Source organism: Mustela nigripes, chromosome 12 (genome assembly GCF_022355385.1).
Source record: "Mustela nigripes isolate SB6536 chromosome 12, MUSNIG.SB6536, whole genome shotgun sequence".
NCBI classification, from domain to species: domain Eukaryota; kingdom Metazoa; phylum Chordata; class Mammalia; order Carnivora; family Mustelidae; genus Mustela; species Mustela nigripes.
In genome coordinates, this window is record NC_081568.1 from 30,837,783 (window position 1) to 30,861,624 (window position 23,842).

General features: G+C 42.5%; 2 protein-coding genes and 1 long non-coding RNA gene across 7 annotated transcripts in view; 1 reads left to right on the forward strand and 2 right to left on the reverse strand.

Moving 5' to 3' along the window:
- Window positions 1-1,684, reverse strand: part of C9 (complement C9) — a 49,498-nt gene extending 47,814 nt beyond the window's left edge. The window contains exon 1 of the mRNA XM_059417042.1: window positions 1,565-1,684. Within this exon, the coding sequence (XP_059273025.1) occupies window positions 1,565-1,641 (77 nt within the window). The 5' untranslated portion in view covers window positions 1,642-1,684. The remainder of the gene's footprint in view (window positions 1-1,564) is intronic.
- The window catches only part of LOC132028267 (uncharacterized), a 55,635-nt gene that overhangs the window by 218 nt on the left and 31,575 nt on the right, over window positions 1-23,842 (forward strand). The window lies entirely within an intron of this gene.
- The window catches only part of DAB2 (DAB adaptor protein 2), a 162,018-nt gene continuing 153,896 nt past the window's right edge, over window positions 15,721-23,842 (reverse strand). For all 5 annotated transcript variants that reach the window (XM_059417039.1, XM_059417040.1, XM_059417038.1 and 2 more), the window contains 5 exons: window positions 20,416-21,048; window positions 19,723-19,832; window positions 19,076-19,143; window positions 17,459-17,494; window positions 15,721-16,612 (listed from right to left, as the gene is read on the reverse strand). In XM_059417039.1, the coding sequence (XP_059273022.1) occupies window positions 19,081-19,143; window positions 19,723-19,832; window positions 20,416-21,048 (806 nt within the window). In that variant the 3' untranslated portion in view covers window positions 15,721-16,612; window positions 17,459-17,494; window positions 19,076-19,080. The remainder of the gene's footprint in view (window positions 16,613-17,458; window positions 17,495-19,075; window positions 19,144-19,722; window positions 19,833-20,415; window positions 21,049-23,842) is intronic.

Here is a 23,842-nt window from a genome sequence, read left to right on the forward strand (position 1 = left end):
AAACGTACATGGTTTCTTCGTTGGTAATGACACCTGCAACTGAGTTTGGGAAGCCTCACTCCAGAGGAGTGCTCCATCCTGATCAACTCTGTATTTTAAAAAAATCATTTGCAAACTCCAGTGCTCTGGTCGACCTACGTTTCTCACTTCCTGACGGATCTGAACACTGTCAAGGGGCAGAGCACAGAGTGTTGGAGCAGGGTAACCCTCATAAACTCCTAAGGGCCTTGGAAGTGAGGCGCTCGAAGCCAAATCTGGCTCAGCAGTGCATCTGCTCCAAGCTGGGGGGGCCGGCCAGGGGGCCTTTGTGGTCCTCCCTGAAACAGCTGAGTGCAGCCAGGACCCAGGGACGCAAACTTCAAAGTGGTTGCAGGCTTTCCTGCAGACTCTCCTTTTTGATCAGCGGGAGTCTCAATCCAGGAATGCGGGTTGTTTAAATTATTTTTTTTAACTTAAGAAAGGGTCAGGGTAAGTACCAGAAGGCTAAAGCAACTTTTAGTAACTGCCTTCCCAAATCCCTTTTGTCCCCGATGTCAGGTAAGTGAAAATGTTTTCCGAATGGAACACGGCTTTTCAGCTCACACTACATGCCAGTAGGGCCCAGGAGGCGTGGCGGCCCCCGAGGTAGCCAAGAGGCTGGTGAGGATGTGCTTGCCATGGCCATCAGTTTCCAAAACAGAATTTGGTTAAGCTAAGAGTCAGATGACCAAAGTGGAAATGGCTGCAGGTTGCAGTGATGTCAGGGCAGAGGGTTAGTGTTTGGGCAGATATTGTCCCCCAACAATACTGTCAAAACCGGAAATAGTTCAATACTGTCCCCGAGTTTCATCATTCTGTATTGGATGGCGGACATGTTCTCCAGCAATTCCGGGTGCAGCAGTGGTGTTCAGTAAGCAGATACTATCTTATGATTTATTTCCTGGCTCAGCTTGGCATAAGTTTCTTGTTCCCAATTAGGATCAGAACAAAAGGAGAGAAAGTCAGTCTTTGCTGGAAGCATGGCTGGTGGGTCCGCAGGATGGTGATTCATCCTGAAGGATAGAACTACAATCCGAAGCCTGAGATCAAAATGTGTGCCTCTGGACACAACCTAGAATGTCAAGGAGGAGAAGCAAAATGCCTAACCCTCACCTGACACAGCGGCAGAAAGGTGAGGTAGTCCACCATAAAGGGTGGTAGACATTGAGGCAGAATAAGGGAGAGATTAATTTTCTTTCTTTTAAAGTTTTCAGATGTGAAATACTGATAAACTCAGGTTTATCCATCATACCCTGGTGAAAACCAGCTTTGTTTTATCATGAGTATTGAAAGACTATCGCGGCCTTAACATTTGAATGGCTGTTTAAAAGAAATTGCTGGAAACGGCTTCAGCTCTCCATAGAAAACTCTCAGAAACGTACCCCTGTACTTTTCCTCACCCCTTTTCAAAGGTTAAACTCTGGGACTATCTATCTCAAAGTGGGTTGAAAAAAATTTGTTTTAACCTCCTTTCCTGCTAAGAAGTAGACCTTAAAATATCAAAGCCGGAAGTGAAATTCCAGAGACAAACGGAAAAGCAACTCACCTAGGAGTGGGCTCGGCGGTCAGCAAACTTATTTCTAAAATGCATAGTGCAAAGGCAAACCTCTGGCTGGCAAACATCTGCTCTGACTAGGCGGCCCCGCGTGGAATGGCCAGATGGATTCCGCAAGGCATTTATCTGCAAAGGGCGGGACAACTGGGGGGCAATTACTGCTTGTTTTCCGTTGGGGTTTCTGTCCAACTGGGTTTCCTGGGAACCAGAGTCCAATCAAAGGGGAGTCGTGTCGTAATTCTTCACCTACTGTTTTCTCATATTGACAAGCATATTCGAGCACCCAGCCCCGTGAGTGCTGAATTGACTAAGATTAACAGGAGCATTAAAAACAAAACAAAACAACAACAACAAACAACAAAAGAAAAAACAAAACAAAACAAATCTCCAGTGTTTCTCATCTGGGGAGACTCTGGGAGGAAGGATGAGAGAGTGAGCAATTTGGGGGAAAATGGGTCTGTGGGTTGATTCTCAGAGAGGCATTAAATTAATAAAAGAAATCAGTCAAAGAACTGCGGTGACTGGAGCATGAGGCAGGGACCGGTGCAGCCACCTGAGACCCAGCCCTGTGGGTCATTGCCACAGGCGTGCCAGAGAAGTGCAAGATGCGGTTAAGGTACAAAGCTGGCTTTTTCTTCATAGAGTCGGCGGGTCATTCTGAAGAATCTAGGGAAACTCTACTGCGTGTACATTATCCCACAGGAGGATATGACCTCCTTATCTCAGAAATGTACCTGTCAGAGAGATAGATTCTGAGATGGGGCAGTTTGCTCCAGCCCATGTTAAAGGACCCCCTCCCTTTCATATTTTCACTTTCTCAGGGACTGGTGGAAAGGGTAAGGTGTTTTCTAAGTGCTAGAGAATGTGGATGTCTCTGCTGCTCTTAAACACTGGTTAGAGAGTAGAATGACCTTGGACCCGTGCAAAGCCACTGATGCCCGCCCTCTCACCCCCCACCCAATACCTGATTCTACAATAACTGATCTGAGAGGGGACCCTGCATCTGTATCTTTTAAAAGCTTGCTGAGTCATTCCAATGTGTGGTCAGGGTCGGGATTTAGAATGACCAGCTTGAGAAGCAGTATTTCATCATGTTTTTGGGAAACAATGTTTGGAACACAGGACTTAAGGGGCCTCCATCAGTACTTACTAATTACAAAGAGGCAATTTGCACACATATGCAATCTGGTAAAGCAGAGGGTGGGGTTGGGGAATAGCAGACAGCTAGTTTTTCCAGCATTGCCTTACCTTTCCATGAATGGTCCTACTAGAGTCAAAGTTATTCTCCACAGGCTTTCTTGCCTCCCTTTCCTTTTCATGGGGTGAGTTTGAGGTCTCTAATGGGACTAATTTCATTGGTTCCTGACCTTGTTGTCAACCTGCAGACTGTGACTTGATAATTAGATGTAAATGGAGATTGAAAATCACCTCTGTACTCAGAGACTGAGCTAGCCGGCCCCACCCCCCAATCCCTGGTCTCCTGGGGTGGAAGAAGGGAAGAGGGGAATTTCTTACTGGTTGGTTGTTTGAATGCTGAATTGCTCTGTAGACGTTCTATTTATTTTATCCCCATGGTTCAGGCTAAATGTAATGTAGCCAAGGAATGGGAGCAGCAGAATATACCAAAACTATATTAATTATGTATTATATGTTAGTGATATGTAAAATAAAATACATCTTACATTTTTGTAGTGCTTTTAACTCTTCTTTTCCCTTAACATCTGTTATGTGTCTGACATGTTTTTATTTTGTTTTATTTTATTTTATTTTTTGACGTGTTTTAAATGAGGTTTATACTTCAGTTATATCTAGGGCAAGTGAAGCATGCTGAACCACAGAAGTGGAAAAATAACATTTTTATTTAATATGTAATGACTTTCAAAGAAAAGAAAGGACAAACATTTATCAAACTTTTCTAAGGGGTCAAGCTAATAGACATATATTATAACTAACATACACACACATATAAAAATGTAATTTTATCCTCAAAATAATCCATTTTACAGTTGAGGAAATGGAAGTGCACTGAGGTTACATAATTTGCCCAGCATCACCACCTGCAGTTGCTGAGAAATGGCGTTTGAACTTGGCGCGCCTGACTCCACGTCTCAGGCTCCTTCCACCACACATCAGTCCTGTAGGTGTTTTTAATTATGTCACCTTAACATGAGACAATAACATTTCTCACTAAACCCTCTCAACTCCCTAAAAGGTAGGCTTCTGGTTTAGCTTTACAGATGAGGTACAGAGGAATACAGCCAAGGCTATGCGGACAAAGTGGCCGAGGTGGGATTTGAACAAAGCTCTGATGCCAGAGTTTTCCACCCTGCTGAGGGCTCTACTTGTTGCTCTCAGCCCGCAAGAACGACTCGGAGACTCACGTAGCGGCGAACTTTCTTCTTTAATCGCTTTTTTCTTCTCCTCCTCTACCCTCGGCGCATGCGTTTTTATATAGGCAGTGTTAACCAATCAAAATGCAGTGCTCATGCACCTCCCGCGAGAGTGGACCTAAATGAACAGCCAATCATATTCAGTCCCTTACGGCTCTTAGAGTAGGCCTCCTGTACCGGCTCCCGACATCTCCCCCTTTTTTATTTATTTATAATGGCTGAGATCGTGCCTGTCTTAGGTTGCCAATCCTCAGCACACATGCTTACCCGTCATCGGGTACTCTCCCTGGTCGAAGAGCCCCTGTCTTAGGTTGCTATGGTGTGGGATCAGTCTTACCCGTCTTTGACTACCGATCTAGCATACTTAGCCATATCTGGGGGGAGGTACCAGCTTCAAGAGCCATCATGGCTTGAACCATGAGGTGTTATTGTCGTTGATTGCGACGGACACGGCCACACACCCAACGTAACATTAGTATGTTAGCTGTGATTAAGAGAACAGCCATGGCACCAAGTCCGGCCCACTGTTTGAGGAACGAAACAGATTGCTGTAACATTTTTTTTCCACTCACTAACAGGTGCAATAGTTACTTTGGTAGAATATATGGATATAATTTGAGCTCGTAATTGCCTAGTTAAATTTTGAAATTGACAGTTTCAGGTACCATTAAGCATATTTCCTAACTGTCTAGAGAGGTTAGCTGCTAAGGATAAGTTGTTATGAGCTATAGGGGTGATACAAAGTCCAGCCATATTATGTATGCATCCTATTGACACAATTGACTCTAGGATATCAAGTTGTTCCTGTACAAAATCAACCCTTTGATTTACAATAAGGATCCCAGCATGCAAATGTCCGTTAATTTGTTCTTGCGTAGCCAATGCTTCAGCGACCATTCCTGTGACATTGTTGAACGTGGTGGCTGTCTGTACCGAGGTTGTCAACGCTACCACGGCAGCAGTAGCAGTGGCGGCGGATGCTGCAATAGCTGCAATAATGGCTGCTGTTATTCCAAAGTCTCGTGTATGTCGAAGCAGCACCAGCAGGTTGTCGGGGTTCACCTGTACTGGCATCGGGATATACGTCGGTATCTTGGCTATTACTGCCGAGTCTCCCACCGTGGCGTTCCAACATTCTGATAGCAGACAATTCTGGGACTCATAAGAGAGACTAGATGACTTGTTAATAGTAGAAGCATTAAAAACTATGAAGAGAAAGGGAGCTCTAACACAGACGGGCGTTGGTGAGTAACTTACGTGCTTAGCTGAGGTGCAATTGCAAGTAACATTTGTTTCAAATCGAGAGCCTACGTGATAGTTGTACGTACAGTTACGCCATGTAGACCCATTAATAAAGTGAAGGCTTTCCAAGCCTGTACATGCCTGTGCAGCGTTGCAGAGCAGCCACCTATCTAGAAGGTGAGCTGACGCGCCTTGCGCCGGGTCTTGGTAGGTATAATTATAGCCAAAAATGGTGGAGTTAGAGTAAGTGAGGATTTTAGGACTGAAGGAGAATCCTGTTCCCACCCAAACTCCTGAGAGGCTACTATGGCAGCCACTCGTGCGGTGCAGCTCGCACAATAGCAGGCCTTGGTGCAGCAAGGTTTATACGGAGGAGGCCCCTCGTAAGGTGGCGCTGTTGGGGCTGGGCGCGTGGGCACAGGATCTAAGTTATCTACCACTTCCGTCTTTGTTTGTAACTGCGCCATAGCTCCTTCTTCCGCTTTTAATTTCAGCTGCGCCATAACTTCCCCCTGCATTTTGAGCTGCGCCATAGCCTTTTTTAGCTTTTCCTCCTTTTTTGCAAGCTCGTTTTGCATCTTGCTCACCTTTTGGCTTATGGGCGATTTCCCTCCTCTGCTCCTTTCCAAAAACCAGGGAGCCGTTTGTCCCACTTCTCTCAAAAACAAATGAGCTGTTTTATTTTTTAAAGGAGTAAGGATATCAGAAAGCGGCCCCAGCATTTTATATGTGGCCATCTCGTTTCCCATACCAGAAAGCTTTACTCTCGTCCTTATCCTAGGAACTTTGCAGCCATCTCGTTTCCCATCCCGGAAAGCTTTCTACGCTCGTCCTCGACTTGAGGAACTTTCCCTGTCACTAGACAGAAATAGGTGCACTCTTTACCTGATCGTCGCTGACTCCATGCGTCTCTCACGATGAGATTCCCGGGTCTCAGCACCACTTGTCGCTCTCGGCCGCAAGAACGACTCGGAGACTCACGTAGCGGCGAACCTTCTTCTTTAATCGCTTTTTTCTTCTCCCCCTTTACCCTCGGCGCATGCGTTTTTATACAGGCAGTGTTACCCAATCACAATGCAGTGCTCATGCACCTCCCGCGAGAGTGGACCTAAATGAACAGCCAATCATATTCAGTCCCTTACGGCTCTTAGAGTAGGCCTCCTGTACCGGCTCCCGACAGGCTCTCACAGTTTTCTCCACTCAGGAGGCTTCAAAAAATATATTTTTAAAAAATTTCCCTTTGGTTTCAGTTTGCTTGGGGACTTCGTGGCAGTAAATTATATTTATTGTCCAATAATAATACTTTTGCTCCTTTTTAAGGCAGAGTCACGCACATGTGTACTTTAGAATGTGCAACCGTCGGGCAGAACACTTAATTTTTACTGCAGAATTGTAAATGTGTTGGGCATAATTCCATCTGGATCTCTTAAAGTGATGGAAGCAGTTTTTGGGAAGTTTATTAGTAGACATTTCATGGACTCCCTCAGGACTCAAGTAGGAGCTGCCACCTCAACCCGTGTCTGTTTCTGACTGGATCCCGAAAGATCCACGGCTCTAACACTGCTACCCTGACCCTGTAGTACTTTAACTTAAAACACATGCGCTTGCTGGAGAGAATTAGAATTGTCAAATGTTAGGCCCTTGGTTTGGGGTGTGTCCTACTTGACGCTTTGTCCTCAACATCTCGGATGTGCCTACGGCCATGAGGCTTCAACAGATAGTGGGAGTTGTGATTTATAGATGAATAAATCAATATGGATGAGGAAAATGATGTCCAGGAAGGGGAGGTGACACTCCCAAGGTCATACAGTCGGGGTGGGACAGCATTGGATTCCAGCCCTCTCCACTGTTGGTTCTACGCCACTTTCATTACAGAACTTCCAAACAGCCTCTTTTCTAAAGGAAGAGAACAGTTTCTCTGTGGATTGGCTCTGAGGCTCTGTGTCAAGTTCAATGGGAGTGCTGTCAGTCTGGCATCTCTTTACAGTAATAAGAATTCCTGAGGCTCAGATCTGTTTACAGTCACATGGAACTACTTAGAGTCCCCTTGATTGCATTACAGCACTTCATTTATGGAAAGACTCAATATGATCCCTTTTCCTTTTGAAGCTGACAAGATCTGGCTATGCCACCTTCTACCCTTCTGTTTACCAACACTGCTGACTGTCTACATTCACCCAAGACTTTTGACGCTGTCCTCTCTCTTTCTCCTCATAAATTGGTTGGTTGTTTAAATGCTGAATTGCTCTGTAGATGTTCTATTTATTTAAATCTAAATTTATTTAAATCTAAATCCAACCTTTCCTTTAGTGATCTCAGTGTTCTCTGAACCACCCCACCTCAGTCTTTCTTGATGCCAACAGTTCTATGAATATGTATCTTAATCCCATCAAGGCCACTGTCCTAAAGTCATTCTAACACCTGTAAAGGCTTCTTCATCTTCACAAATGTCAATATCCTACTTCCAGTTACCTCATCCTCATACTCTCAATATCCCTTTTCTTTGCTTTATTGAACAACCAGATCCTTGATTTCTCCATTTTTGGGTTTCTCTTATTGCTCTTGCCTTTGTTAACCACAATTTTTTGCAATCTGTATCAACTTTCTTCCCTTACTACGTGGTTATGCTCAACCTATTACAGTTTGTCCTTGGCCTTTACTACTCCACGGAAGACCTCCTTATTGCTGAATTTGGTGGACACTTCTAGGCCCTGATCTTCGTCCCATAGGGGCATCTGACTTGACTGGCCATTCTTAGGCTTTAAAATTCTCTGTTCCCTTGATTTTTGTAATACAACATCTTCTGATACTTTTTTTTTTAAAGGATTTTATTTATTTACTTGACAGAGAGAGAGATCACAAGTAGGCAGAGAGGCAGGCAAGAGAGGGGTGGGGGGGGGGGAAGCAGGCTCCCTGCTGAGCACAAAGCCTGATTTGGGGCTTGATCCCAGGACCCTGAGATCATGACCTGAGCTGAAGGCAGAGGCTTAACCCACTGAGCCACCCGGGAGCCCCAACATTTTCTGATCTTCTGGTCTCTGTTGCCAGCTCCTCTCCCTTGTCCATTATACAATGCTGATATTCCTCTGGGGACTGTCCTCCATCCTCTCTCCTTCTCAGTCTGTCCCTTCTCTTCTTACCCACTCTAAAAATTAAGCCTACTCGTCGGAACCAGAAGTTTCACCATTGAGGTTCCTTTACCAGGATCTTCTGCGTTCTTGTTTTAGAAGTATAGATATCACGCAGTGATACTTTTTGAAAAGTGCAAACTTACAGTGTTACTTCCCAGCTTAACAATCCTCAAGTACTTTTAAGAAGTCTCAAGGCAGAGTTTGATTTGCCCATAGGGTAATTTGAACTTGCTGTGTCTAAAATCATACACGTAATTCTTGCCCTATCCCTGTCAAAGAAGTTCTTCTTATATTCTTTATTTTCATGAATGAGTCACCAATAACCATCTTTCTGGTTTCTATATCTGGAAGTCATCTTCCTTTTTATTGCTTTAGTATTTCGACAGTGTGCATAATGGTAAGTGGGTTCATCATGGGTACTTCATAGTTATTCCATAGTTATTTCAGAGTTACTGGATGACTGGTTGATTTCACTTGGTTCAGGTATGTTTGGTTTCTGGAACTTGGAGCTTTGACAAAAAGAAACTAGTATTTGAGGACAAAACTAGTACAGTTTTATCAATTAACAACATGTAAACCCAACTCAATATAATAGGGGATGATGCTTTTAAAATCTTAAATTTTCTTTAATTTTCTCCTTTAAAATTGTTTTTTGACTCTGAGACCTCAAGGCTGAACTGTGAGGCTTATTGCCCAGGGAAGGAGATGGTGGAATAAAGCAGCGATTGGTCACCTGTGAATCTCAAAGTAGTGGGGATAGCATGACTTGTGTAGATAATGCAAGAAGACTGCCTCTCTTGTTGGAGCAGAGCAGTTGTGAGAGGGTGAGAGGGAGGGGGAGGCAAGCAGGCCTGGAGATGAGTGTTTGTAGTAGGCCACACTTTGGAATGGGGCCAGCATGGTAAGTAGGTTGAAGTCAGAGCAGATGTTTCTTTCCTTGCCATCTGGAACTCTGGGAGAGCAACTTCCAGACTTTCCCAGTATGGGGGAAGCCAAACCAGAACAAAAGTGGTTGTGGTGTGTGGTTGGGCAGAGGAAGAACTGAATTTGGCTTCATAGGTTTCTTTGGCTGTTGTGGGCCACAGAGGATTCCAAGAAGTTCCCAAGCCCTGACGAAGGATAGAGAGGTTAGCTGGCAAACTCGCTGTCCATTGAGGGCAACGTGGCCCTAGGGTTGAGGCACAGAGATGTAAAGGCACTCACAGGCAGATGTCCACAGTCCAGTTAGTGAGGACCAAGGTAGGGGCCCAGGCTTTGTACAGAACGACTAGATTTTGTAGGTCCATCAGCTGCATGGAGAGAAACAAACTCCCCATGCTTTAGCCAAGAGTATTAGCCACAGATCCCACAAGATAGTGGCCAAGTAGATGAAGTATGTGCTGTAGACTAGAAGATTCAGAGGAGAGTACAAGGACCTGTCTGAGGATCCAAGCTCCTTCTCAATGTTCCTCTCCCCCCATCAAACTAACCATCATCATGGGGAAGAGCAGGAAAAGGGGAAGAATTGTGAACCACTGGACACATAGCTGAGAGAGAAAATACCCTTAGAGGGAGTCATCATGACTGGATCGGGGTTGTAGGACCTCACTAAGTGTTGGCATTCACATCTAGTGGAGTAGAAACTGAGGAAGAGCACATTGGGAAAAGAGAGAAGGAAAGATGGGAAGAAGGAAAGAAAGAGAGAAAGAGAGGGAGAAAAGGAGACAGGAAGGGAGAAAAAGAGGAAAGAAGAGAGAGAGAGAGAGAGAGAGAGAGAGAGAAAGGGAGGAAGGAAGGAAGAAAGAAAAAAAAAAACACAACATAGATATATTTTCTCTCTCCACCCCAGTGTAGTGTAAGCAAATTTTTGACCCAATTTAAGGAAAAAAAAATTATTTTCTTCTCTAGGCATGTTTTGCTAATCCTTCTTCTCTAGGGAAGGGCCAGTTAGTAATTACAGATGATTTAACTCAGGAACTTAATCCCATTTCTGGTCTGGCATCATCAACTCCTTCATTTTTTCCTCTTGGAAAAAAGCACTGATCTGTGCTTTTCCCTGCCATGGGGCTGTGTGTGTATGGTGGATGGGCTGCAAGGCACCTCACTGCTCTGTGTTCACTTGTTCAGTTTCCAGTCTCTACAGTGCAAGGGTTTGTGTTTGTCAAATAAGAAGAATGAGGAAAGTCATCACCACTAATGAGAAGGAGAGAATAAAAAGTACTGTGTAAAATAAACTACGTTGTGAATACATAATTTTGATTCAGTTCATTAAAAACATGATGCCATGGGGTATCCGATTTTATGAAACATAGACACGAAAGAATTACTGTTATAAAATTGGGCTCCTCATTGACCAGGGAACATCCAACTAGCCTTCCATGAGCAGAAGCAGGATGGTTTAATATTTATAATGCAGAAGATATGGGGAGAACATTACTCACAACCTATCTTTCATTGTGAGTGGCCTGTAGCTTATGTTAAATGGGCTGATGGGAAATACCTGAATTAGAATACGTTATATGAGGTTAGATTGATGTGTTGCATTTATAATAACTAGATAATTCAAACTTTTAAGTGATACCTAATTCATTCTGAAAATGTGCCCTAAAAAGCCCAAAGGGGGATCAACCTGCCGAATTAAACATAAGCGTAAGCGTATCATGATGGGCATATTGGTTACAGGAAGCAGAAGAGGAGACCAGTACTATGAAGAGAAGAAAATCTTGGTGAATGGAAGATAGGCCAGCATAACGGCACTGGGGCCAGGTTTTGGAGGCAGTGGAGTGCTGGAGTGATGAATTAGAGGTTAACTGCAAGGACACTGGACACTTCAGTCCTTGCTTTGTGACTTTGGGAATTCCTCAGTGTCCTCTTCTACCAAATGGTGGTGGTAGTAGCAGCCTGCTTCATAGAACTGACATGGAAATTAAGTCGTTTGTTGTAACACACTCAGAATAGTGTCTGCGGATGGTAAATGCTGGGTACATGTTTGCTATTATTATTTAGTGACTTCTGTGGACCATCCCTGAATCTAGTCTGGCTTTCCAGATTTGGCAGTCATGCTTGCAGTGAAGGGAAATGAAGAATGGTGAAGCACGTCAGCAAGAGCTCGGGGAATTCTACAGTCCTCTCTCTTCTCTCCTTCTAACTGAGATGGTGCATCATTTTGATGTCAAAGTACGTTATGCCTGCATTCAAGCTTCCTGGATGGGGGCTTTTAGTTAACCCACGCCTTTCTAACTTTTATAGTCTCTGGTAACCCTCATGATATTAATACACAGAAACCAGTCTTCTGCATTCTGGAGCTTATACTTTCTAATGAAGGTACCTTGATAATGGCTTTGCTGACTATGCTTTCCGTGTGTGGGCTTCTCTTCTGCCCTGAGCATGTTATGTCGTCAAAGATTGCTATGATCTGCACTTGGAGGCAGGCCAATTTGGGTTAAACTATCACCCAGACATGTGGGGGACATATTGGCTAATCCATCACCCATTTCCAAGGCTCTCTTGCCAAGGCAGGCTTCAAGGACATGCGAACTGTGTAATCGGACAGGGCTCAAGCACTTGGAAAGGTCCCATGGTAGGTTTCATGCTCTATTAGTGCCATCTTGAAATTTTTAATATTGTGTTTGGACTTTTGTTATGAAAGCAAGTTTGATTGGAAAATGGAGCATAACATGAGCAGAGGAAATGTATGCTGTGTCCCTTACTCCATACTGCCACATTTGCACAGAATGCTTATGTTGTCCCATGAACAGGGAATTCAGGTGGACCCATGATGTGTAGGAGTTCAATGAATGAAAGCAAAAGTGAATATAAGATTGGCGTATTGTGCCTAACACCGTGTACCTATACCCATATACCTAGTCCTGAGAGATCATCTCTCCATTTGAACCAGAACTGACTTCCAATACAAGAAGAAACACAAATGAACAAAAAACACTATCAGATATTTCTTAATAGTAGTGTTACTTCCCTGCATCAGCCATCTACTTATGCTGAAAATAATCATATAAAAGGAAAGAAAAAGGTAGGGTCTACCCTATTTCTTCTTTACTCATTGGTAACTAAAGGTAACACGTACTGACTGGTAGAATGTTCATGTATCAAGAAGTGAACTGAAAACAATTGAGTTAGTTTTAGGCCATGTTTCTACTGTTCTTGTAGGAATCAAATACATATTATGTTAAATATATATGCATGGATGAGTTATGAAATACAAATTGTATAATTTCAGAGAATGCACTTGCCAGCTAAAGATTATCAATAAAATTCACATGAAAGCTTTAACATTTCATTTCTTTTTTACTTAGAACAACATTAAATAGCAAATAAAATATATCATAATAAGAAAAAGGTTACAAAAGAAAGGACATGTCATGCATCAATGTATTTAATGGCACGTTTTCTCCTGGCTTATGAACAATGGATCTTCTATGTTTATGTTGCTCTCGGTCCCAGAAATTATTTAGCCCGCCACATGTCATCCTTAACTACGTTCACTATAGAGGCTGACAAAGCTTAAAGCTTGATTTCCCATCCTCTTCCCTTCCTCCCATTCTGCCCTCCTTGAAGACTGATGTCATATTTGGAGCTGTACAGCCATCTCGTGACCATTAGGCAATAAACACAAGAACAGAGTGTCAAAAGGCTACAAAATTTAGGGTGAAAAGCTAAAATAGAGACCATGTCCTTGAAGGCCTTGTTGAGCCGCTCAGCCAATACCAGCAACCGTCTATCTGGACTTTTTATGTGAGAAAATAACCCACTAGTAATTTTAACCATTGTGAGCCTTTCCTTTGATGTAGTCCATTCATTAGCAATGGGTACGTGGGCTATGACGTGCCAGCCTATTCTCAGAGGTTGACAACTCCTCCTGCTTCTAGCTCTCTCATTTCCGTCATCAAGTCTCTAGGCCAGTCTCTCAGGCTAGTGAGGGAGCTAAGGAGGCAAACATCATATCAGCTTTCCATTCCCCTCCCCCTCCCTCTCCATTAGCTCCTACGTTCCAACACTCCTCTTAGCTGCCCCTGAACAGAAGGCTCTGTGATGATCAATCAGTGTTGGTAAGTTATCTGGTAGAAGTACCCTCAGACACACCCCCAGAACCCTCCATAGCTCAGCCTCAGCCCAGTCAGGTCATCATGTAACTTTTACAATGGTAATAATTTCACATTCTTAAAATTCAGGTAAAATAATAATGATTGAAGTTAACCAAGTGAAAAGAGAGATTTGACAGAAAACTCTGGAAATAACATCAGAAGAAAACATAGTCATGGAGACTTTCAGAGTCAGGTGTTTTTCCTTCTTTTATAACCACCTCAACTTTGGTCAAGGTGGAAACCCAGTGTCTTTGCCACTCAGTAGCCCACACTGTCATCTCCTTGGAGACTGGCACTTGTATGATTTCAGCACACAATAGAGATTTAGTAATTAAGCACATAATTCCAGAAAAGCAAGGACAAACAAGGGGCTCAGGCCCTCATTAGGTGAGATGACACATGGCTGGCCCTTGGCCATCAGCCTGGCTATAATTAGGACATGTTAACAAGGCTGCTGCTGTCACACTGTGTGTGTCTATGTTTGGTATATCAATTTAGAACTGAGTCTTAGTTATTTTTAATAGAAGAAAGTTAGTAAAAACAACATTTCCCGGCAAGAATGAGATATTTTACTATTTAGCAATTTCCTCCAATGGTAATAGCTTAAATATTTACCAGGGACTTTTAGAGAGTGCCTGGCTTTTACTAGAAGATTTTCTATCAAACTTATTCCGGGAAAAGGGGTCAGAGTCCACACTCGTGTTTTTTCAGGGTCAACCAACTTCTGAGTTAGCTACATCCTCTGTCCCCCCACCCCCACTCCGGCCCCCTTGCTTTCAGCACAGGAAAGACACAGAATGTGCTTTGCTTTCTCTAGACACCAGGGTTAACATTTTGATGGAGCAGTCTGAAATCAGACTGAAAAGATATCCCTACCACAAGGCAGTTTTATAATAAAATACTACAGAAATCACTCAAGGGTTGGAAGGGATTTTAAAGCATGAATGCCATTCTTAGATGAGAGGGAACAGTGACAGCTCCCACCCCATGGGATTATGATATCAATAGAATGAAACTATGTTGCATAAATGGTAAAGCACTTCCTAGATGCAAGATTACCTTGATAAAATCAATACCTTCTCCCTTTGTATTGCCTTTAGGTGAAGAATTTAGGGGCCTGGTGCTGTTCAAGTTTAGCTTTTAGCTTAGAGCTATCTGATGCCTAAAAGAAACCTGCCTCCAGGTATAATAGGTTAGCATAAAAGCTGAACTTCTGACATACAGGTCTGATCAGGACTGTTACTAAATAGACTTGTAAAGAAGATCTGCTTCTTTGCAAAGACACTTCAGAGAGCACCTCTCCCTGCTTGGCCAACAGTAGTTCCTACAGTACTGAAATGAATGTCCTCCCCTCGTTCATATGAGCAAGGGTTAACCTCTGGCAAGATCTTATAGATTAAGCCACATGGAAACAGGCATGAAAAGGCTCAGTGGGTCAGACACACTGCAGAGCATTTGGATAAGCCAGATAATTTGTGCAACATGTTCTTATCAGCAGCCTTCCCCAGCACATCTGTGGCTTACTGGAAGCTGCTTTTGTGTGGAACCTGTTTTTCTGTATTCTACTCATTGTTGATAGAAAAGAGACCGAATGTTTCACTTAAGGGGAAAGGTAAGGCAGTAATAACGAACAACCTATAATCATAAATCATAAATCATAAATCAAGGACACCCACCTGCTCCCAAGTTTGTCCTAAGACTTAGAAAACTTTAAGATCAAGACTTTTGTACTGAAGCAATCCTGCCTCAGGGACATCTTCTTGGAGATCTAGGTCTTTTTGAAAAAAATGGGAGCCTTGAGCTTTTATCCTAGGGGAGAGTAATTAAAAGTGTCCTTGTGGTAAAGATGTCTGATCGTGGGCCTGCCCGCCTCATGCAGAAGTTCTCCCGAGAGTGGCCTATACCAGGCCACATCAGTCCACACAACTGTGTTTTGCTAAGGGCAAACATGGCTGAGTCAAGAACAATTAGACACAAAGGGTAGAAGGTGTGAACCAAGAGTTCATTAATAAATGATTTTTATACTAGATGTCAGTAGTGGCTGTTCTGATACAGGTCTTATCCACTGGACTCCTGTTAAACTCTCAGGAAGGGAATGTGTATAGGTCAGGGAGAGGAGAACAGGCATGAAAAGATATCAGACAATGGTTTACTCATGGTCTCATTTCCCAGATTTCCATTTTTTTCTTCTTTATGACAACCCCAAATGCACTAATATTGGCTCACCTTGGACTGATTATATTTTATACATCAGCTCGAAGTAGGGGTCAACTGTAAGAATAAACTGATGCTAACGCATGAGATTCTGCCATTCCAGTTTATTGAAATGAGTAAATTTATAGCTTTATTTGCATACAGAAAAGTGCACAGGAAAATAAGTATGTACAAAGCAGTGTGTGGCTGATCATCCTTTTCAAAATCTGTCTATTTTAAAAAAATTCAACTACCTAGATATAATTGTCTCCAGTCGAGCACATTCAGGTATTGGGACATATAAAATACTATTTTAGGATTGTGTTTATAATGACTGAGTTGGAAGCCAGATAGAAAATTATGCCATTCATGATCAGCTATTACCATTAAACATAAAACCACAGGACTTTAGCTTGGACTACTTGGGGCTAATCAATAAACATTCATGAGGCCACCATCTTGTTTAGATCCTAAGCAGTCATCCTCCTCTACCTAAAGGTAACATTGTATGGTTGATTAACACCCATGAAAACCTGAGCATTAAGGATCAAGAGAAACATTTTAAAACCCAACATAAATATAACAAAATGAAACTCATTTTGGCAAGAACAAATCCTTCAGAACTGTGCTAACAATATGACAGGAAATGAACTGGGAGAGTTTCCAAGGTTATGAGGAGAAAAATACTGCAGACGTTAGATTTTCAATGATAATACCAAATACTTGTTCTACAGCGTCTCACTCTACCCCTCCAGTCATCATTTATCTTCCTACTAACTAGGAGATTGTGGCTTCAAGCGAGTTTTCCAGTTACTTGATAAAGGTCTAGCATGACCCCATATAAGCACCCAATATATTTGGCACAATTACATCGAAGTTTCTGATGTGTTGGCTCTCCAGAATACAGTCCTTCATTGCCCAGTTGAGTTCATTTTTTTTTTTTTTTTCATTTTCTTCAACCTGAACTGCTCTTCTGGAACTTCAGATCAAGAGGATGGCCTCCTATTCCGTAGAAAGGATAAAGATTGTGTCCATTTGCAAATCTAGTTATGGGATTTAGTGATTACTGAGAAGGCAGAGACATTTCAGATCCATGAATCCTTAGATTCCCCCCCCCCCTCATAAAACTGTTGCTTGTGGAAGGGAAGTAATGTTATATGAACCTGTGAATAAAACTGACTGAAAAAAGAATCAGAAGGAAGAGGAGAGGAGAGACAAATAATACTTTTCCCTCATTTGCACTATCAAGCAAGAGACTGGGGGGGGGGGGGCAATCTTGTCCTTGAAAGAAAATAATCTTCAGATAGAGAAGTTATATTTTTAAAAAGGTTCTTAAGTGTGTCAGATTCCCAAGTGTCTAAGGAGAAGCTGGACTTGCTTCAATTTTACTTTAAAAATTCTTTATAAACGTTGATATGAAGCAAGATTTAAAAAGGCGTTTTGTTATACTATAACCTTTAGGATTTATGCTGTGAAACAGAACCCCCAAACAACTTTGAACGGTAAGGATTTTTAAATTTATTCAAAACAGTGTCATCTGAGGAGTTGTGGTGGCTGCATCTCCCAACCAGAGGGTACACAGTACAGTGTTCTAGAAGGTTCTAGGAACACACTAGGCAATGGTTCAAGTAGGGTAACTACTTCATTTACATTTAAGCTAGAGAATTTAGATTCTTAATTTATTTAAAGCCATGGATTCAGTTTAGCTTTAATCTAAACAGAAAAGTGAAGGCATTTTGCAAGTGGAAGAGGCAGCAAGCAACAAGGCAACAGATAATATGTCAAAGCTGAAACGAGAGAGCAGAGGTCGTCTGGCTATTAACTTTGTCCTGGAATACTAAGGCCAACCTTTTTGTTCCTCTGGATAGTCAGCATATCAAGTTCCTAGAGAAGTGTAGAAAAGAAAAAACCCATGGTTAAAATTTTTGGGTTAAATATCAATGTACTAAATATCAGGTCATCATTTAAAACTCAATAATAGTATCTCCTAGGGCTGATGTGAGAGGCTTAAATAAGAAAATAAATGCAGAGCCTGAAATAAAGTGATTCACACAAATGTTCAATAATCTTAGTTATTTTCTCCCATGATCATGCTCCCCTATCCCCAACCCCAATCTATAAGTTAAGCAAGTTCACCATGTTCACTTAGGTCCTTCATGACCCAAGAAAGAAAGGGCCTCCAAGGAGACCTCTTGTCAATGCAATTCGTGCAAAAAATCCTCCTAGACTCCGGATGCATTTTATTCCTTTCCATTTGTCCATGTTTGCCTCCCTTGGAGACGAGGGTGAGAATGAGCCTCTGTTAAGACTTCTAGCCCTTCATTATATTACACTGTTCTATCAGCATTAGAAACCACAAGGCTGCTTGTAACCTGGAGCTTTTCCTCAGCACCAGAGAGGGACTTCTTAGGGCTGGAGTAGGGCCCCAGAACTTGCTTTTTCCATAATCTCAGCCTGTTCTCCGAAGCAGACTTTCTGGAAAAGCACTTTAAGAAACACTGCAATTCTAGAAGTCAAGTAAGGGAAAACAATTCAAATTGCAAATAAAGTCAATCTTACTGTTCATGTCAGATTTGAGATATTTCTCTATTTAAAATAATTAAATTCTAGGTGGGTCAGCACAGAGTTAGTAGGAGTCCCACCTGGAAGGGGCAAGACTGAAAATAACAGGTTTGGTTCCTTTCGTTCTTTTTCTTGTTCTCCCCCACCAGCTATGCCCTTCCTCCTCTAAAACGCAGCCAAGCCTCCCTTCCTCCTTGAACTTCAATCTTCTGAAATCAGACAGAGTTGCTTCCACTCACTGTTGATAAAGAAAGGGTCACCTGAGACCTCCCAGGGTCTCGGTCTAAGGCAGTTACACCTAATAACTCACCTGGGATAAAATCTACTAGTAAGATGAACCTGCAAACTCATCTGCTCACACGCTGCTTTTGAAGGAGGTAAGGCAGTTGTCACCACTTCTGGATTGAACGCCCTCAGACTATTTTAGACTAACTGTCAGACTCCTCACAGAGAAATAAATTGATCTGGGAGGTGGCCTCTGTTCAGCTGACCTGTCCTTAGCTACAAACGGTCTTTGGATTTCGAAACTTCTATAGGAAACCAAGTAGTTACGAGGATGTTTTGCAGTCGCTTCAGTATGAAGGTAAAACAAAAAAACAACTAGAAAGCTATTATGTGTTATAAGTTTATTGTTATGCAAAAATGTTATTCTGAAGTATCAAAAACATAGGATATGATAGAAATCCATATCCCCATGGGTATATTATTGTTTTGTAACGTAAAAGAATTCTATTCTTAAATGCTCAGCTTAGTCATTACTGAGTTAGTTAAGCATAGATTTCCATGATTATTAGTCTAAGTTACAGAGATTTAACCTTGTAACAATTCGAAAATTAAAATTTCACCCTCACCCCGTCCCATGCTTTCTTACCAAACCTAAGCTTCATAGGATCTTCTACTTACAGAAGTTAGGCAAAAGGATTTCCAAAAGGATCCCTATATACATCAGAAGATGTGGGTTGAGAAGCCATCTATGAAGATAAAACCATCCAGTTAATAGGTTTAATTACACTTAGAGGAAAAAAAAAACCTCTATAATTAAGACTTTTCAAAGGTCACAGACAAGTCAGATATCATGTGGGTCTACAATGATTTGTGTCTGCCTGCTTATAATTCGTGATGCGTATTTATTATTCTCATCAAAATCAGGGTTCAGAGGTTTGCCTTTCCAGAATGAAAGGTACTGTTTTTATGAGCTAAAGGACTCAGGGCAGGAAGTCAGAAAACTAATTCCTTGAAAGATTTTTAAAGATAATATTATTTTGGCTCAATTTTCTCTCAAAATGATTTTGGGAGCCAGGCAAAGTGAGATTTGTCCTTGAGACTTTTTCTCTATGATATTCATTTCTCAAGCTCAGGATAGTCGTCCCTACCAAAATAGTCTCTCCCCAGCCTGAGTTGATGTTTTCACTGTGATGGTTCTCAATGATAAATCTAATTTAAACATCCTTTAGCACCAAAGAGTTATTATACAAACAAGATTAATTCACGACAAAGTAGCTCTATGTGGCATGCACTTGGGACAACAGCTTCTAGTAGTTGATACTTACAGAGGCTTGTGATGAACCAAAAGAACCTTTAGAGAAAGGGTTCTCAAATGCGTTGTCAGCAGATTTGGTAACTGGCAGGGAACCTTGTCTGGGAACTGGCTTTGGTGGTTCTAGAAGGCAAAAAACACCAAGAAGTCAGTAGACACATTTTTTTCCCAGATAATAAGTAAAAGTCCCTTGTCCCATGTGCCACCCTCCCCTGTCCTGTCCCGTCCCCTCCCCTCCCCCACCCCAGTCAAGGTTATCTCATAAATTAAGTTCCATACTTTGGAATTTACATCATGGGACAAAAATCACCACAAAATACTAGGATTCCTGGTGATTATTACAGGTAAATTCATCCGAAGAGGAGGCTGTGCGTATATAACTGAAGTGGAAGACACTCAGAATTCCCTCACTAAGGCGGGGGAGTGTGGCCGAAGCTCTGTTACAGAGCCTTCCAAGTGCCACAACCCACTGAATTTCAAGAGCTCTTAGCAGCCCTTCTAGGACTTGCCACAGGAGGGCAGTATTGTGCCAGCCCTTAGAAATAGCTACAATAAATTATTTGCTCCATAAGGTAACCACAGATTACCAAAGAGAGCAAGAGTTAGGCTTCTGGTGGGTGGGAGAGGGTTCTTCTAAAGACTCTGTGGGCCCATATGACGGGGGAAATACTTGTTGGTAGGGTAGACAGAGAAGTGGGTAGTTTACCATTGATCTTTTTCAACAGCTGATTAGCATCAAAGTCATCATGGTCCGCATTCTCCTGAGGAATGCCAACTTTGCTGTTGAAATAATTGGAGAAGGCACTCGAAGTCCCAGAGGAAGTCTGCTCTCCCTTCCTTGCAGGCACAGCAGGTGGCTGCCGCAGTTGGAAGTCCTTAAACATTTCTTTCACTTCTTTGACTTCTTTATCCCCAAGTGGGTCCAAGGCAGTGAAGGCATCACTGGAGATGTCCTTTGGAGGGCCAGTTCTGGGAGGTGGTTGAGGAGGAGCAACCAGAAGAGAGGAGAGCATAGAAGGGGACTGGGTAGACACAGCAGAAGCTGGAAAAATATTGCTCTGGAAAGGGTTCCCCAAAGAGCTTGTTGAGGACCAAGTATTGGGTACCACAGATGCTGATGGGCCCCAAACAACAGGGGCTGGAGGCGAAGCTGAGGCTGCAAAGGATGAAGGCTGGTTCCAACCTGGAATAGCTGGGCTTGTGGTAAAAACTACTGGCTGACTGAATCCTGAAGGCTGACCACTCAGCATGGCTCCCGGGACCACTGACGTAGACTGATTGAAGACTAAAGATGCTGGGTTCCACGGTCCTGCCTGAGGGGGGCTAACTGGTATACCACCTGAAGAAAGCAGAGGAAAGGACTTATCAGGACACAAACTTGAAGAGGATTTTTGAGTTTCAGGAAACAGGGCTCTGGGGAGGGGGAGAGGCGGGGCATTTACCAAGCATCTACATGGCCAACACCTTCCTTAAGCCTTAAGGCTGGCATGGAAAAAAGGCCCAGAGAGATTAAATCAGTCTAAAGATTAACTAGCTAATACAGAATAGCTGGCATTCAAAGGTTCGTTGCCTTTTGAAGCCCTTTCTTTCTACCACAGATTTTAAACTTTTCTCATTAGAAGGGTAATACACTCCATTAGGACCTGGTCATGAAAACATTTATGACACTGATACATTTCAAACAACTAGGACAGAGTCTGTTGATAGCATGCGTGCATCTGTTGAGGGAATACATTTACATAAACAAACCCTACTGATTACGAAGCAGTTAATTAAAATAATCCATTGGGTACTCTGAGTCATTGATTCGATCTTTTCATTTGGCAGCTGGCTCCTGTCTGGAGTTTCATGGAAACCAGCTATCACGCATGTATATTAGGCCTCAACATGCTTGCACCCTGAAGAAACCATTTCAGTTTCCTTGCTTTTAAATGCTGCCAAGGTTGACACAGCTATATAAAAGGGCGATAAAGTTTGGTTGATGCCAAGATAGCTTTAGACTTTTATACATATACATGGAGGAAAAGCTGGTTTTCCTGGGAGAGCTGTTTCAAGGAAAAGTGCTTTCTGCCGTGTGTCACTCACTAAGCCTTGCCAGAAGTCAGAACACAATACTTCAAAGAGGAAGGGAGGGAGAGAAAACATAGAGCAAAAAACAAAAACACAAAACACAAAAACCCCAAAACTTCGTGAGGGAGCTAATTGCCTGTGTCTAGACACCTAATCTTTGTGGGGGAATGACTGCATCTCCTGTGTCTTCACCATATTGATTAAGAGTTGATGAAGTCACTAAAATGCAGGTCTCTCCAATCTTCTTCCCCTCTTCTTGAGAAGCTCATTCCCTATATCTTATTCTCCAATGTAGGACATTTTTCTCTCCTGCTTCTTCCCAAGTATATGAATGACCCGTCAGACTGCCACCAACCTAAATTCAGCCTCATATCTACTCATGAATGATGCCCCCCTCTCAAAATCTGCTTGCTTTGAGCTGTAGAGTAAGAGCATTCTTTAGTTATGAACGTTTTCTAACTGAACTAAGAAAAGACCTCCAAACGTCTACCTTGCATTAGGAATGTTTTTGTTTCTAGACTGAGAGATATTTTGAAAGTGATGTTCAGAGGCTAATGTAGCAAGATATTCTATCTTAAATTTTATGAGTATTGGATATAGATGTTACTTGACTTAACTGTATCATCATGAAGGCTCACCATCTGGCCACGGAGATGTATGGTGTGCTCAGAGACAGTGGTGGGTTTCAGAAAAGGTCATCTTACGAACTTAACATGCCTTGTTTTTGAGGTTAGGGAACTGGGTACAAGAATATTAATTATTAAAATGGGGGAAGCTCACAGTCTGTGACAATAGAGACTAAAACTCAGGCATACCAGTTCCAAATCAAATGCCCTATTCTTCTGTTCTGCCTCCTTAGCATCAATGGATAGGACTATGGAAAGTAATCCAAATACTTATTCCATAGTTACAGAAATTAGACTTGATTTACACTAAAGAGCACACATATTTTTTTCACAACTAATCAAGAGAAGCGTTCTCTCACATTCTATACTATGGGGTTCTAAAAGTGGGTTGTGTTTGAGCAAAGTGATTGCTACCACTTTAAAACAAATTTATTTAAATTTTGTTAACCAAAGCCAGAGTCACTGACTGATACTTTTACGCCAACTGGATGTGCAAATGGGGTAGAATTTTATCATTTTTCATGTTGGATGACTTGCCTTCCCTTAGGATAATATACGGCTTTACTCAGAGATGGTATTAGAGGACGTGGTGGTAGTTAAAGAGAAAAATATTTTATCTGCAAGGAGTTAAAGGCTTTCTCAGTACATGCTTATGCCAGCCTTCATTCCCATCTGATGGATTTCATGCATTGTGTTTCCAAGATATTTTAGGCTCTGCTGGAGAAAGTAGAGGCAAGGGGTAGGGAAAAGAAAAGTGTGGGTGTAAGAAGTTAATTTTATTACCTTCTGATGCTAAATTAAAACACAGGGTAGCTAGTCAAAGCTGAAGGCTTAGCTTTCTACAACACCCTCTCCCTACCCCCAGTTCTCCAGAAGAGACAGTCTCCCAGCTGGGTCTAGCGGAAGCCAGAACTACAACCTTCCATGGCTTGGCTGAGGATCCCTGCTAGTGGACAGGGGCTATACTGTAGAGCTCAGTTTGAGTCCCATGTCCAAACTTGGAAGGATCATCAGTATTCTGCAGTTGTATACCCCAAGGCCTCAACAGGGGCACCTAGCCAAAAAGCTTCACTTCGTCTGAATAAATTAACAGTTATAGGGTCCAGCTGTATTTTCGAGCTGACTTGTTAAATATTGGCTGTAAAAATTCTTTGGGGCATTGATATTAGACTGTCAAGCTCTGAGATGTGATGTAGTTGCCGCAAGTGCATAGAAGCTCTCGACCCTTCTGCAAGGAAAAGGCACTCACCAGCTCCACTTGGGGGGAGGGGGCAGGAAAGGGAACGATGCATAAAAGGGAAAGTCCGTAAGAGACATGAAGTATTGGGGGAGAGTCTTGATGGTGTATATGCAAGAAGAGACCCAGAACAAGTTGACTTCCCACACCCGCACTCAACGGTTGGGTAAAAATCCCCTCTTGTCGCCATACTCCAGGTA